This window comes from Brienomyrus brachyistius, chromosome 4 (genome assembly GCF_023856365.1).
Source record: "Brienomyrus brachyistius isolate T26 chromosome 4, BBRACH_0.4, whole genome shotgun sequence".
Classification (NCBI taxonomy): domain Eukaryota; kingdom Metazoa; phylum Chordata; class Actinopteri; order Osteoglossiformes; family Mormyridae; genus Brienomyrus; species Brienomyrus brachyistius.
Window position 1 is genome coordinate 24,659,679 of NC_064536.1, and position 13,806 is coordinate 24,673,484.

The 13,806-nt window shown below is 43.3% G+C and overlaps 1 protein-coding gene across 1 annotated transcript in view; it reads right to left on the reverse strand.

Annotated features, from left to right (window-relative positions):
• Positions 1-986: 986 nt before the first annotated feature.
• The window catches only part of LOC125739860 (uncharacterized), a 409,273-nt gene continuing 396,453 nt past the window's right edge, over positions 987-13,806 (reverse strand). The window contains exons 21-27 of the mRNA XM_049010379.1: positions 13,221-13,303; positions 12,890-12,936; positions 12,638-12,706; positions 12,045-12,104; positions 11,694-11,780; positions 10,534-10,555; positions 987-1,234 (exon numbers count right to left, since the gene is read on the reverse strand). Coding sequence (XP_048866336.1) covers positions 987-1,234; positions 10,534-10,555; positions 11,694-11,780; positions 12,045-12,104; positions 12,638-12,706; positions 12,890-12,936; positions 13,221-13,303 — 616 coding nt within the window. The remainder of the gene's footprint in view (positions 1,235-10,533; positions 10,556-11,693; positions 11,781-12,044; positions 12,105-12,637; positions 12,707-12,889; positions 12,937-13,220; positions 13,304-13,806) is intronic.

The following is a 13,806-nucleotide window of genomic DNA, read 5'->3' on the forward strand; positions in this document are numbered from 1 at the left end:
ACACTTTATTGCTAAGCACACATTTTAAGTGCGGAGGATTTTACCAAGTATCAGCACATACAAAATTACAGTATCAAATCACACATAGGAAAATGGTTCACGATGTACTGTCATATGTATGAAGTACAGGATAAAGCACAGGACTTCACTATACTTGGATTCCTTTAACAGTAACTGTGGTTTCAGCTTGAAACATATGAAACAGATTATGTGCCACCTTGAAATGCGAACACAACTTACTATGCGGAAGAAAAACAATCGACAAAATGTATTAATTTTCAGTACGCGGCATGCAGAAACCATGCTGTACAATAAACTAGCATATCAAGGCAACACCCCAACAGAAGTAGGAGCAACGGCGGAAAAACACACAGCAACAAAACGCAATAAATTGAACCCATGACTGGAGGGTTAACAGTACCCACTGAGCTATGCCGTGGTGTGGGAAACCGGGGAAAACACACTAGGGACTGAAGGGTAGGAGACATGAAGGGTGGAGTCGGATGGGTGCTGGCCTTGACTGTACCCCCCCACCAAAGGCGGGAACACTGGGCATGCAAGGGCACCGCCAGGGCCAGAAAGACTAGGAGAATAAAAAACTTAAAGCACAGAACAGGAGGTGAAAAAAACCCACTAACGGGAGCTAAGGAACTGGACAGACAGAGCCAGGAGGTGAAATAATGGAGCATGGACAGAAAGGCCAAACACATGGAATTGTGGTAGGACCACCAGATGAGGGAACCAGACAAGAAACAGACCAATGGGACCAGGAACACATAAATTGGGGACAGGATGAGTGACATGAGGTGGGGACTGGGATGGAGTACAGGAAATGGAAGGGTTAGGGTACAAAAGGTGCTCGATGTGGGGGCCAGACTCGGGAACAGAGGAGGAAGGCACTGGGTAAAAACAGACCAGGGTCGAAAGGACACTGGAGGGTTTGATAGACCGGGAATGAGACACAAAAAGACAGGGTGAGTTGACCGTCATAAGTCTAAATGAAGGATCTCCTGGGCTGAGCGGCGGCATGGCTGGATCCAGTGGGCGCTTGGGGACAACAGGACAGGAGCAGAAGGGTGATGAGGGGACTGCAGGATGGGAACAGAGGGCCGATGAAGAGACTGCAGGACTGCAACAGGAACTAGGATCAGAGGGTATTGAAGGACCTGCAGGATGAAGACAAGGCAGCCCCGAGGGCCCTGCAGGACAGGAGTACTCCAAGGGGACTGCAGGGCTGGAGCAGGAGGGAGACATGAGACCTGGGTCAGGGTGGCTGGCCCAACTCCTCCAGGATTCCGCATCAATACGTACCTTTGCCAGAAAGTTTGCTGTGTCTCTCAGCACAGTCTGAAAAGCATGGAGGAGATTCCAGGAGACAGGCAGTTACTCTAGAAGAGCTGGACAGGGCAGTAGAAGGTCCTTAACCAGGGCTGGACTGGGACAAAAAAAGGGCCCTGGCATTTTCGCTTAGTCCGGCCCACCACAATCGGTCGGACACAACCAACAAGTACACCATCGTTGCGGTCCCTGTAGATATGCATATCTACTGTTCCATTCCCAAAAATTGACTATACATAAGGACAGAGAGAAATGATTGAATAATTAAAATAATCAAATAGCATCATCTAAGTTTTTCTAGAGAAGGGCTGTCGACGGCCGTTATGTGTTTTAAAGGGTTACCATTAGAATAGTCAGCAGAAGTTGCAATTGAATAAGTTAACTCTGCTAACCTAGCTACAAAAACAATGCAAAATAGCTTATGCTGTGTAATTTGACATTAGCTGACTGAGTCGCTAGTGCAGTAACAGACTGATAATATGACAGACTTTATAATAGTGACAACGATTAGTTTGTTTTATTATAATTAGGGGTGGCCATGGATTATTTTTTTTAATCTAGATTAATTTAGAAATTAATCATTTGAATTCTGCCAAAGACATTCAGAATATCTGTGCTACCTAAATAATGATTAAAAGTAACTAGTGTTTCAGGGGGTCGTTAGAGAATGTTTTGTTTCACAGACGTACTTGGTGATTTTAATCCCTTCCGAATCTGCTATGTCTGTGTTTTTCTCTCACAACCTCTGTGATAATTTCCAAATGCAATGTCTTTGATATACTTTTTCATTCTTTCATCATAGCTTGCATAGTATAAGACCCAGCTCCCAACTTTGTGAATAGATTAACGGCAATATTTTTTTTTAATCGCGCAATAAGAGAATCGCATTAACACAGCACGTTAACGCCGATAACGGCCCACCATTAATTATAATATTCATTAATTTAGGTAAATCATCATCTTCCTCGAGGCCCAGCCAGGCCCACACACGCTATCCTGCTGCATCCGCCCTGTTTAACACTCCCTCCCTGTTAAATCATGTAGCTACCATGCTTACCGTTTCAACTACACTCTCCTCCTGCTCACTCTGTCTCTGTCCCTCCTTGACTTCACTGTCAGACACCTGCTCCTCTGCCTGGGTGCCGCCATGACTAGTCACCTCTCCTCCATGTGCTATGTTCACCTGTTTAGTGTCGTCAGGCAACGTTACTGTTGGCTTGGAAACCGAAGCTACAGCACTAAACATGTCGGTTATTTTTGCACATGTTGAGGCATCAACCTCTAGATTTTATTTTTTTTTTGGCCCGCAACTTCTCTGCACCCCCCTTGCGCTTTTGCTTCTCCATCCTAAATCCACTGATTTCTGGCTCTGGCCACTGACTGCATCTGACACAAGAAACAGAGGGGGAGGGGTGGAGCCTGTTAAGAGATGATTAGATCAGCCCAGTGTCAGTATAGAAAATGAACCAATGGGCCGATGTCCCTGCTTTATGGGCCGGTCGTTGGCCAATTAAAAAAATATATATATTCTTATTAAATCAACCAGCCCCCAAGTGCGTCGGCCCACCGGGCATTTGCCAGGTATGCCAGATTACCAGTCCAGCCCTGTCCTTAACTCATCTGCAGGCACTGTGCTCACTGCCCGGCACCATGCACCCTGAGCACATGTGACAGATGTGAAAGGGTATGGAGAAGCTGTGGAGAACATTATGCTGCCTGTATCATTGTTCAGCATGACCGGTTTGGTGGTGGGTCAGTGATGGTCTGGGGAGGCATATCCATGGAGGGACACACAGACCTCTACAGGCTAGACAACGGCACCTTGACTGCCATAAGTTATTGGGATGAAATCCTTGGACCCATTGTAAGACCCAACACTGGTGCAGTGGGTCCTGGGTTCCCGTTGGTGCATAACAATCCCGGCCTCATGTGGCAAGATGTATGCAGGCAGTTCCTGGAGAATGAAGGAATTGATACGATTGACTGGCCCCCATGCTCGCCTGAAATCCAATATGACACCTCTGGGACATTATGTTTTGGGCCATCCGGCCCTGCCAGGTTGCACCTCAGACTGTCCAGAAGCTCAGTGATGCCCTGGTTCAGATCTGGGAGGAGATCCCCCAGGACACCCTCAGTCGTCTCATTAGAAGCATGCCCCGACATTGTCAGGAATGCATACAAGCACGTGGGGGCCATACAAACTAAAGAGTACAATTCTGAAATGAAATTTCTGCAAGACACATTACCCAGTCCGTATCTGTATAGATATCCAGCATTATTTTTTCCCATTAAGATCTGATGTGTTTTCAAAGTGTTCCATTTTATAATGTTTACACAAAAAGAGCTTTTACTGTGTTTACATTTTACACATCCTAGAACGTGCTTACAGTATGCATTTTATTATTCTTTGATTGGAAGGTGATGAGATGTGACAGAATTTGATGATCCACATTTTCAGCACCATGGACAGCATCCACTTACTGTGTCATTTATAATCAGAAATCACTTTGTGAGAATTCACTGACCAGGTACATCTGCATGTTCACCTGTTTTGGCAATGTGGGTACATACATTCATAGACAACACAGAACATAAATTTAGAAAAATAGAATAAGTAAAAATAAAATAAAACCAATAAAATAGATGTGAGTATGGAACAAGTATTACTGTACTTAGACCCAGGTCGGTAAAAAATACAGATGGTCAATTTATGGTTCATCCATCCATCCATTTTCTGTAACCACTTGTACTATTTAGGGTTGGGGGGGATCTGGGATGCCCAGGATGGGGTGCCAGCCCATTGTAGGGCAAACTCACAGCTATGAACATCTTGGTAACTTCAGTTAACCTCAGTGGGTTTTTGGACTGTTGGGGGACACCGGAGTAGCCAGAAGAAACCCCACAACATCACGGGCAGAACATGCTAACTCCACACACATGGAGCCATTTCAGAGAGTCAAACACTGGTCCTGTGTGAGGTAACAGTGCTGACCACTGCACCACCGTGCCGCCCACAATTTATGATAATTATATTATATATATATATATATATATATATATATATATATATATATATATATATATATATGTGTGTGCAGACATAGCAGCAGCAATATGCAAAAACTGCAAAGGATCTGGAGATAGTGTGTGGGCAGGACAGTGCAAACAATGTGGGGATAAGCTCAAGCCTGATCAGCATTATTACACATAGAAGTGGCTGTTTAAATCATGTTTTGATTTATGTTTGCTTTGTCAGTTACTGATGAGGTCATTTAATGGGTGTTAAACCAGAAACCAATAGATTACACTTGGATATTTTCATTTGGTGTAGACAAATAGGTGTATGATGTCTTTATTTAAAATTTTGATCTGTCCCCCATGGTGGTGCAGTGGTTAGCACTGTTGCCTCACACCTCTGGGACCCAGGTTCAAGTCTCCACCTGTGTCACATGTGTGCGGAGTTTGCATCTTCTCCCCATGTCGTCGTGGGGTTTCCTCTGGGTACTCCGGTTTCCCCCACAGTCCAAAAACATGCTGAGGCTAATTGGAGTTGCTAAATTGCCCATAGGAGTGAATGCGTGAGTGAATGGTGTGTGAGTGTGCCCTGCGATGAGCTGGCCCCCCATCCTCGGCTGTTCCCTGCCTTGTGCCCATTGCTTCCGGAATAGGCTCCGGGCCCCCGCAACCCAGTAGGGTAAGCGGTTTGGAAAATGGATGGATGGATGGATGGATCTGTCCCCTTTTCCCCTTGATTTATGGGCTGCTGTTAGCTGACATGGGCTGGCATGGATTTACTGTAGGGTGACAAATGAGTGGTCCTGGTTTTGCGTGTTACATCACACTCTGAGAGGCCCACTGATTGGTGGGCCCTGGCTGGGAGGTGTGACCTGAAAACCACAAACCATTTACTTCACGTTTGAAAGATTCTCCATTTTTAATGGTGCTTCCTCCTAGCCAGGGAGACTGTGGTTTATGATTATGACTGAGAAAACTCTGCTCTGCCAGTCAGTAAGGACTCCTAAGAAAAATATTTTAAACCTGAAATGCGAATAATGTGAAATATACAGTAGAGCAGCTGGTTGGATGCAGAATAATAAACGAGGGTTAATGGGCAGGTGAGATGAAGCATTTCATACATCATAATGTGTTTCTTTGTCGGGGCTCGTGACCCGGGACAGTCACTGTTTGGCTCTGGGAACATTCCAGAAAGAAAGAGAGAGAGAGAGAGAGAGAGAGAGAGAGAGAGAGAGAGAGAGAGCAGAGCCAGTGCCTGCTACCGTGCTGTCAGTGTGGGAACAGACTGCTCTGTCCTGCCCGACTCCCGTGGGTTTGCTGGATGTGTGGCAGGACAGAGCAGGAGAATGGGCATGTGGGAAGCGCTCCAGGCTCCCGCTGAGGCCACAGCAAGAGGGCGCTAACATGGAACAGGCGATGACATCCCGGTTATTACTCAGAAACATAGGCGACTGTAGGCTTTCCTCCCAGGGCGTGAAAGGGGAGAGAGCCCAACCAGTTATGCATCCATAGTAAACATGGTATATAGTCCCAAATACGTATTCTGACACATTGACATTGTCAAATATAACTTTGCACTGTAACTTTATTTAATTTAACTTAATATATAATAATAACATTTTCATCAGACCAGTAGGGGGTAAATTTCACCTTGCAACCTTGGCACAAATGACATATTCATGAGTGCCCCGCACAAGTCCTTAAGAACACGCAGAACACCAGCTAACCTTTTCTCTATCACTTTTTCACCACCATCTTTCTTCCAGTTCTCGGCTCCTGCTTCCTCCCATGCTCACTAATGCCCAGCCCACCTTGGCTGTATCGGCCTGCTTTTCGCTTGATGGAGTTAATCTCCCATCCTGTGGATATGCGGCAGCCATGTTTAACAAGCATTTGTGTTTGTATGTGTGGGAAAGTCATTCCAACGTTTATATCTACAGAGGCTGCTGAATCCCAGGATCCTATAGCTGTGGACAAAAACAGACAATTTTAGTATAAAATAAAACAAGCAGTCAGTATTACCCAATGCATACACTTCAAGTCTACAAAGAGCCTTAAATAATTGTTACTTGGTGGGAGACCATAATACCCCATAACACCACAGATTAACAATCCCAGTTAAATCTTCCAGTTTTCCCATTGTGTACTTCCATGGTGCTAATTGGAAAATACAGAACTTGGTGTAAAAGAACTCCTGAAGAGTCACTGTGGGAATATTAGCCGGTCAATACGCTCAGCTCTGCCTGTAAAGTACCATGAATTTTAAAAGGATTTAATATGCTGTGCACATTTTGATCTGAGCATAGAGCAAGAATTTGTATTTTCTGATTTTTTTAATTATTTGTTTATTACTACCCAATGCCCATCCCACACTCCACAGCACTGCATCAAAAAAAAATAAAAATTGACAAATTTAATACCAGCAGTATCACTTTACAGGATCTTGCAGATAGAAGCACACAGGACTGCAAAGTCTCCAGAATCTGTCTGATTTATGGTTCAGATCATGTGTCAATTTCTCCTTCAGGAGAAGGGCTGATATCTGTGACATCCTCATATAGGAACATGGGGAATGGATCTGAGAAGCAAAATGCATTTTTGCTAAAAACAATAGTGTCAGGATCGCGGGTGTAGTGACAGGCTGGCTGGCAGGAAGGAACAGGCAGGCAGGCGGAATACGGGAAAACTGGGGATTTATTAGGGGATAGAGGGCTAAGGGAATAGCAGGACATCGCTCAGACACTAACATCAATGACGGACAACCAGGCAGGGCAAGACGTGGACTAATAAAGAAAAGACATGGCGAAATAACAAGGAACAGCTGGGTACGATCGGGGAAGCACACGTGGATAATCAGGGGGGCGTGGCACACATGAGGATCAGATGGGTCGGGCATGACAAATAGAGTAGTGAGCAAATTTTAAAATCCCCTGGTCCAATATATAAAAGAGAGAGGATATTGTAAATTGCTTCTCAAGAATGTCTTGCATTAGAGACTGAACCTCTTTCCAGAACTTTTATATATGTTCACAAGACCAAAACAGGTGGAAAAATGATCCAGCATGTGCTTTGCATTTATACCACAGATTTGAAATATTAGGGAACATTCTATGGAGGCGGGCTGCTGTGTAATATGTCTTATGAAAAAACTAAACATTTTGTTCATGTATTGAAATCGAGGTATATTTGGGAAAGATCTTGGTACAAACCGTGTTCCAGTCTGCAGGGCTAAATAATACATCCAGGTCATGTTGCCAAATTGGGTTAAAAGCAGCAAAAGACGATGCATTACAGGAGTAAGAAATAAATCTCAGAAATATTACTTGAAATGTTCTGGCAGAGAGTAAGAGATTTTCAAGTTCTGAAAGCTTCTAACATGTCCCATTCTCCTTTAACAGAAAGTCAATAAAGTCTCGTATCTGAAAGAACTTTAAAAAAAAATCATTATTTGCGATGCTATAATTGGTCCTAAGTTACTTAAAAGACTTTAGGGAGTCATCAATCAGTAGATCTGAAATATATAACAGATTGTTCAACAAATAAACCAGTGATTCTTAACTGTACATGAAAATCAGGATGTAAAGTCAAAGGTGAATGTAAGGAGAAAGTCCAGGGGATTTTAAAATATCTTTTCTCATCTCTACATAGCAACAAATTGTAATATGTAATAATATTATCTCTAACAGAGATTGCCTGATGAAAGGTTGAGATTTAAGCAAATGCTGGTGGCTGGGTAAAGACTCCAAACCAATCCATAAAGAATCGTGTTGATTCATCAACCAAGTCAACACTATATTGGACCTGTGCCTCTCCACTACATATTTCAAGTACAATGAATGTTTTTACAGACAAAAACACGGCTGTGCCATGAGTTCACCTGTGTCCCCTATTGTGGCCAATCTCTACATGGAAGAAGTAGAGATCAGAGCCCTGAGCTCGTTCCTAGGGATCATACCCTACCACTGGTTCAGGTACCGTATGTGGATGGTACCTGAGTCAACATAAAAACAGGGTGAGGTGGAGAATTTCACCACACACATCAACGCTGTGGACATTAACATCAAATTCACTCGAGAAGATGTCACAGGCAATAGCTTGGCCTTCTTGGACTGTGCGCTACACATTGAGGAGAACAGGAACCTCAACACTGAAGTGTACAGGAAACCCAGACATGATCAGGAGGATTTTCAACAAACACGGCATCCCTGTATATTTCAAAGCAGGCAACACACTGAGACAGAAACTGGTCCACACCAAGGACAAGACACACGGACACAGAGCAACGTCGTATATGCAGTTCAGTGCAGTGTGGAATGTACATATCTGTACACAGGAGAAACCAAACAGCAGCTCCAGAAACGCAAGGCTCAACACAGAAGAGCCAGCTAATCAGGACAAGACTCAGCAGTTCATCTACATCTGAAAGTCAAGGGCCACTCCTTTGGTGACCAGGACGTTAAGATTCTAGACCGGGAGGCTGACTGCTTCAAACGAGGTGTGAGAGAAACAGTTTACTGCAAGATTGAAGGACCCTCGTTAAACAGAGGAGGTGGCCTTAGGCATAATTTATCACCCATTTACAATGCAGTTCTTTCATCTCTACTGAGACGGTTTCATAATCATTCACACCCTGGCCCAGGTGGTCACAGTGACATACATGAAAGCCAAAGGAAACAACAACCCACAGGTGACCATCAAGTATTAACGACTTGAGGGCTTTATAAAGGATTTATAAACCTGCTACTCTAACCAGTCAGGCAGAATTCAGAAAGTCCTCTGGGTTGAAGGGAGAGATGTTTTCAATGAACTAAACAAGTCCAGTTGTCACTGAATCAGCGTTCTTTGGATAACCATGACCTGGATGACTGAGAATCTTCACAATCAACATATTTTTAATTGTGGCAGAACAACAGTAGTGTTGTAAATCAGGCAAGGATAATCCCCCAGATCTGTTGGTTTGGTAAGTTTATAAAACTTGACTCTCGGGTGTTTATTGTTCCAGGCGTAACGATAAATGAAAGAATTTAAAATAAAAAAAAAATGTCTTCATGATACAGCATGGGAAATTCTGAAATAAATAGTTTAGTCAAGGAAGTAAGTTCATTTTTATAACATTAATTCTGGCAAGAAAGGAGGTTGGTGAAGATGGACATTTCTTCAAATCCCTTTTAATTCTTTGTACTAAAGGAGAAAAATTTAACTCAAATTCTTGTGCCACCTGTGGTTTTCTAAATTGTCACCTACTAGCAGAAGCCAGTCCCCTGTTTTCTGCAGGCTGAGTAAGTCGATGTTGTGACGGTCGTAGCTATCATCCTTACTGGAGATTCTACTCTCAGCCTCGCATAAATGCCTTTCTACACTAGTCACTAGGTTATAAAGGTTTGAAAGAGAATGTTTCAGTGAGGTAGCAGACGTCTTTATGTCGTTTACGGCACCATCCATGCCCTCTAGAGGAGTTCTGACAGATTCCTCCAAGCAATTTAAACGAGTGGCCATGGGTTTAACCTCCGACAAAATCTGCTCCATAGTTACTGGACTAGCTGTCTGCAGCATACTGACCTCAACAGCCTGACCGTCATCAGCAGTGCATGCAGCTACCTGCTGAGCTGCTCTTCTCTTCCCAATGTGAGAATGAGTGAACGATGAAAGTGGGCAATCGTTGTGAGCAAGACTCTCTGCAGCATGCAGAAAGATCTGAATTTGTCTAATGACCGAAGCAGAGCAAATTCAAGTCACCTGCCTTTCCGACTTTAATATTTACATTGTACCATAATATCTCATACCTCATAAAAACAAACCAGATCCATCCATTCACTAAGATTCCAGCTGTTTATTCTGGTCAGAATGGTGGCCATCAATGATCCATATGAATATGAAGATTTACATATAGGAAGAACCCAAAATGCATTGAAACGTTTAATTTACTTTCTGTTTGTATTTCTGTATAAATATGCTGGAATGTGGAGTAAGAGAGGGTGAGACCCTGTCCCAGAGTAAGTGATCCTCACCTGGAGGCCCATCAGTGAAGAAGAGGAGCATCAGAGGAGCCTTATGTGTGTGCCGCTGACCTCAGATCTGTGCAGACTGACACTCACTTCCTGATTCCCTGTAACTTCACTGCCTCCCCTTTTATGGGTTTTAAATGTTTAAAAATCATCCATCTATCTTTCTCCCTCTTACCCAGGCTGGGGTCACTGTCAGTCTGGGGCACATCCCAGGAAGAACGGGACACAAATCGGGGGACTCAACACCACACTGAGATCCGAGGCAGAATTCAAACCCAAACCCCAGAAAGTATGAGGCGTCCGTGTTACACACTGATACACCACTGCAGCTTGTAGGATTAATGAAAAGCATCTTTATTAACAGTATGTATGATGAGCCACACAGTCTGTGGTCTGCATTTTAAATAATACTCAATTTATCAATAAGCAAATGTCTAAAATTCTGTGGAAACCTAAAGCTAAAGCTTTTATCATAAAATGTGACATAATGGTAACAGGTCAGCTTCTAATTCCACAGTCAGAGGAGAGCAGGGAGGCAGCGAAATAGCAAAGCTGCTCCAGCAGGGGGCAGTGAAGTGCGCAAGAAGAGCATAAAATTAAAGCCGGAGCCCTTAGACCTCAGTAAATGCTCAACAGTACAAGAGACAAACAGACACTGGCAAATACCCTGAAAATGATGCATATTGAAATAGCAAACATTTTATTTTATACTAAACAAACAGCATAGCTAATGATAGTTTTTCCATTTATATGAATGAAAAGTGACAATTCACAGACCAAGATAATACCTTACATTTACATTTATTCCATCATGTCCAAAGCAACGTACAAGTGAGGCAAACATTGATCATACTATAATGTGAGAGAGCTGCATGCTATTTAAATACAGCTCACATCACTGTAAGATGCTCCTGTCTGGTGATGATCACTGCAGTATCTGTGTCTCCCTCACAGCCCTCATCCAGAGCAGCAGCTCCCCATATGTAGAGGAGCCTCTCTGTGTTGCTGCCCCCTACTGGAAAAGGAACAGATAAGCATTAACATCGGCTACTTGATTCATCATTTCAGCTTCTGAGGCAGCTTCCTTAGCATTTCAGGCAGTGTGGTGTGTTAATGTTACTGCTACAGGAACCGGAAATGAACCAGAGCAATAGATTAATCTAGGAAGCCTCTTTAGTTCACTTTCATCTGGTTTATAATTTGAAGCCGAAGTAGCTGCGTATATGATGTTGGAATTGTGGCTCTATGCAGCGTCAAAGGAAACATACGACATACATGAAGCATCACGGACTAAATGTATCACAGCTCATGTTAGAGCAGATTCTCCAAACTCACCTCTCTGTCCTTCAGGGTGACTGAGCTGTAGACCACATCACTGGCTGGGGTTACAGCAGGACGATGTGAAGAACATCTAGAGGACACCTGCTGAGAGTATTTAGCTGCTTACAGTGGAGGTACGAGACCAACCTTTGCACAGAAACCACAAATCCATGAATTCCCAAAACCTCCCCTCCAAATCACTGTGAAATATCAGGGGTATCATGGTACATTACAGCTAATTCTGATACACATGGATCTGACAGATCAGCTGAGGTGTAGATGTAGCCAGTGAGGACATTATTGATATATGTTTTACTCTCATTGTGACACTCATGCTGAACACTGATTTACATAAAACCATCTTACCTGTGGATCTGGCAGGAGAATGGAGCTGTAGGTGACATCAGCACCAGGCTCCACAGAGGCCTGAGAGAGGAACATGTTATTTGCTTTTAGAAAACATTTTAACTGCAACTTAACAACTGGCTTATGAGAATGTGCCTTATAAAATGCTGTCTGTTCATACAGTAATAACATCACATGTTTGCAGATGGAACGGTATGGTGTTGCAGTGGTTAGTACTGTTGCCTCACACCTCTGGGACCCGGGTTCAAGTCTCTGCCTGGATCAAACATGTGATGTTGCATGTTCTCCCCATGTTGTCGCGGGGTTTCCTCCAGGTACTCCGGTTTCCCCCCCACAGTCCAAAAACATGCTGAGTTGCTAAATTGCCTGTAGGTGTGCATGTGTGAGTGAATGGTGTGTGAGTGTGCCCTGTGATGGGCTGGCCCCCCATCCTGGGTTGTTCCCTGCCTCGTGCCCATTGCTTCCGGGATAGGCTCCAGACCCCCACGACCCAGTAGGATAAGCGGTTTTGAAAATGGATGGATGGATGGATGTTTGGAGACAGGGGCTACAGTCATAAATACCAGCATAAGTATGTTATTTCTGTGCTTTACCTGCTCTGCCGGGTCTCCCTTGGTGATGCCAGTTCTGTCTATGACGGCGTATTCATGGTCTGGGTTCAACTAGAAAAAAGCCACAACTCAGCGTTCAAACCAATCACTCCTCACATCAGCGTTATTTACAGAGATAAACTTCTTAATGAGTTACTGGCTGTTAACAGTTTCGTTTCTGTTTTTGTTCTTTTTTAAAAGACAAAACCTTGTTGAATTTTCTACAGTTCCTCCCCATATTAAACATGAACTCACTGTTAATTCTGTACTTCCTGCATTTTGGTTCATGGCCCTTTTTTTCTCTACAGGGAAAGAAATGAGAAATAAAGTCAAAGAAATTTATTCTGATCACATCACTCACTTTCAGCTGATTCTGTTAATTTGCTGTATGACAAACACACGGTCATTTCCTCTTGGTTATCATGTACATATGTGTGTGTAAATGTGTGTCTGTGTCTCTGTCCAGCCGTCTTTGGAAAAGGATAAAAGCATGAAGTAGCTGCTGCTTACAGGAGTGCAGAGGGACATGCATCACTGCATAGACACTCAGGTCACTTACACACCGTCTGCATCAGCAGATACTCACTGCGTTTGTCCCACACTTTCCATGTGATGATGATGATGATCAACAGCAGCACCAATGAGCCCAGCCCTACATACAGAAACAAGCTGGACCAGAGAGCTGAATGAGAGGGTGGATGTGAACAGTAAAGTCTTATATGCTTTATAGCAACACGATTCAGCCACATCTGTACTATTACACAGGACACATGTGAGTAACAGGAGACATTAACAAAGAGTATGAAAAGAGCCAGAGAATTTTAACTGTCAGTTTTACTGTTAATGTTGTACATATATTAATATTTATATATTTCCACTTGTACATATATAGTTTTTATCATATTGTTGTTAATTTTTGCTGCTCTATTCTTGTACTGTCCACTTACTGCCATGACTATGCAAATTTCCCACTTGTGGGACCAATAAAGGATTATCTTATCATCTTATCTTATCTTATCTTATCTTATCTTATCTTTTTTACTATGATTTTAAAGAACATTTTATATCTATCCATCCATCCATCTTCCAAACTGGCCTTCAGCCTTTCCCCAGCAGCATAGGGCACAAAGCAGGGGCTCAACCTGGATGTGATGCCATCACAGGGAAATTAT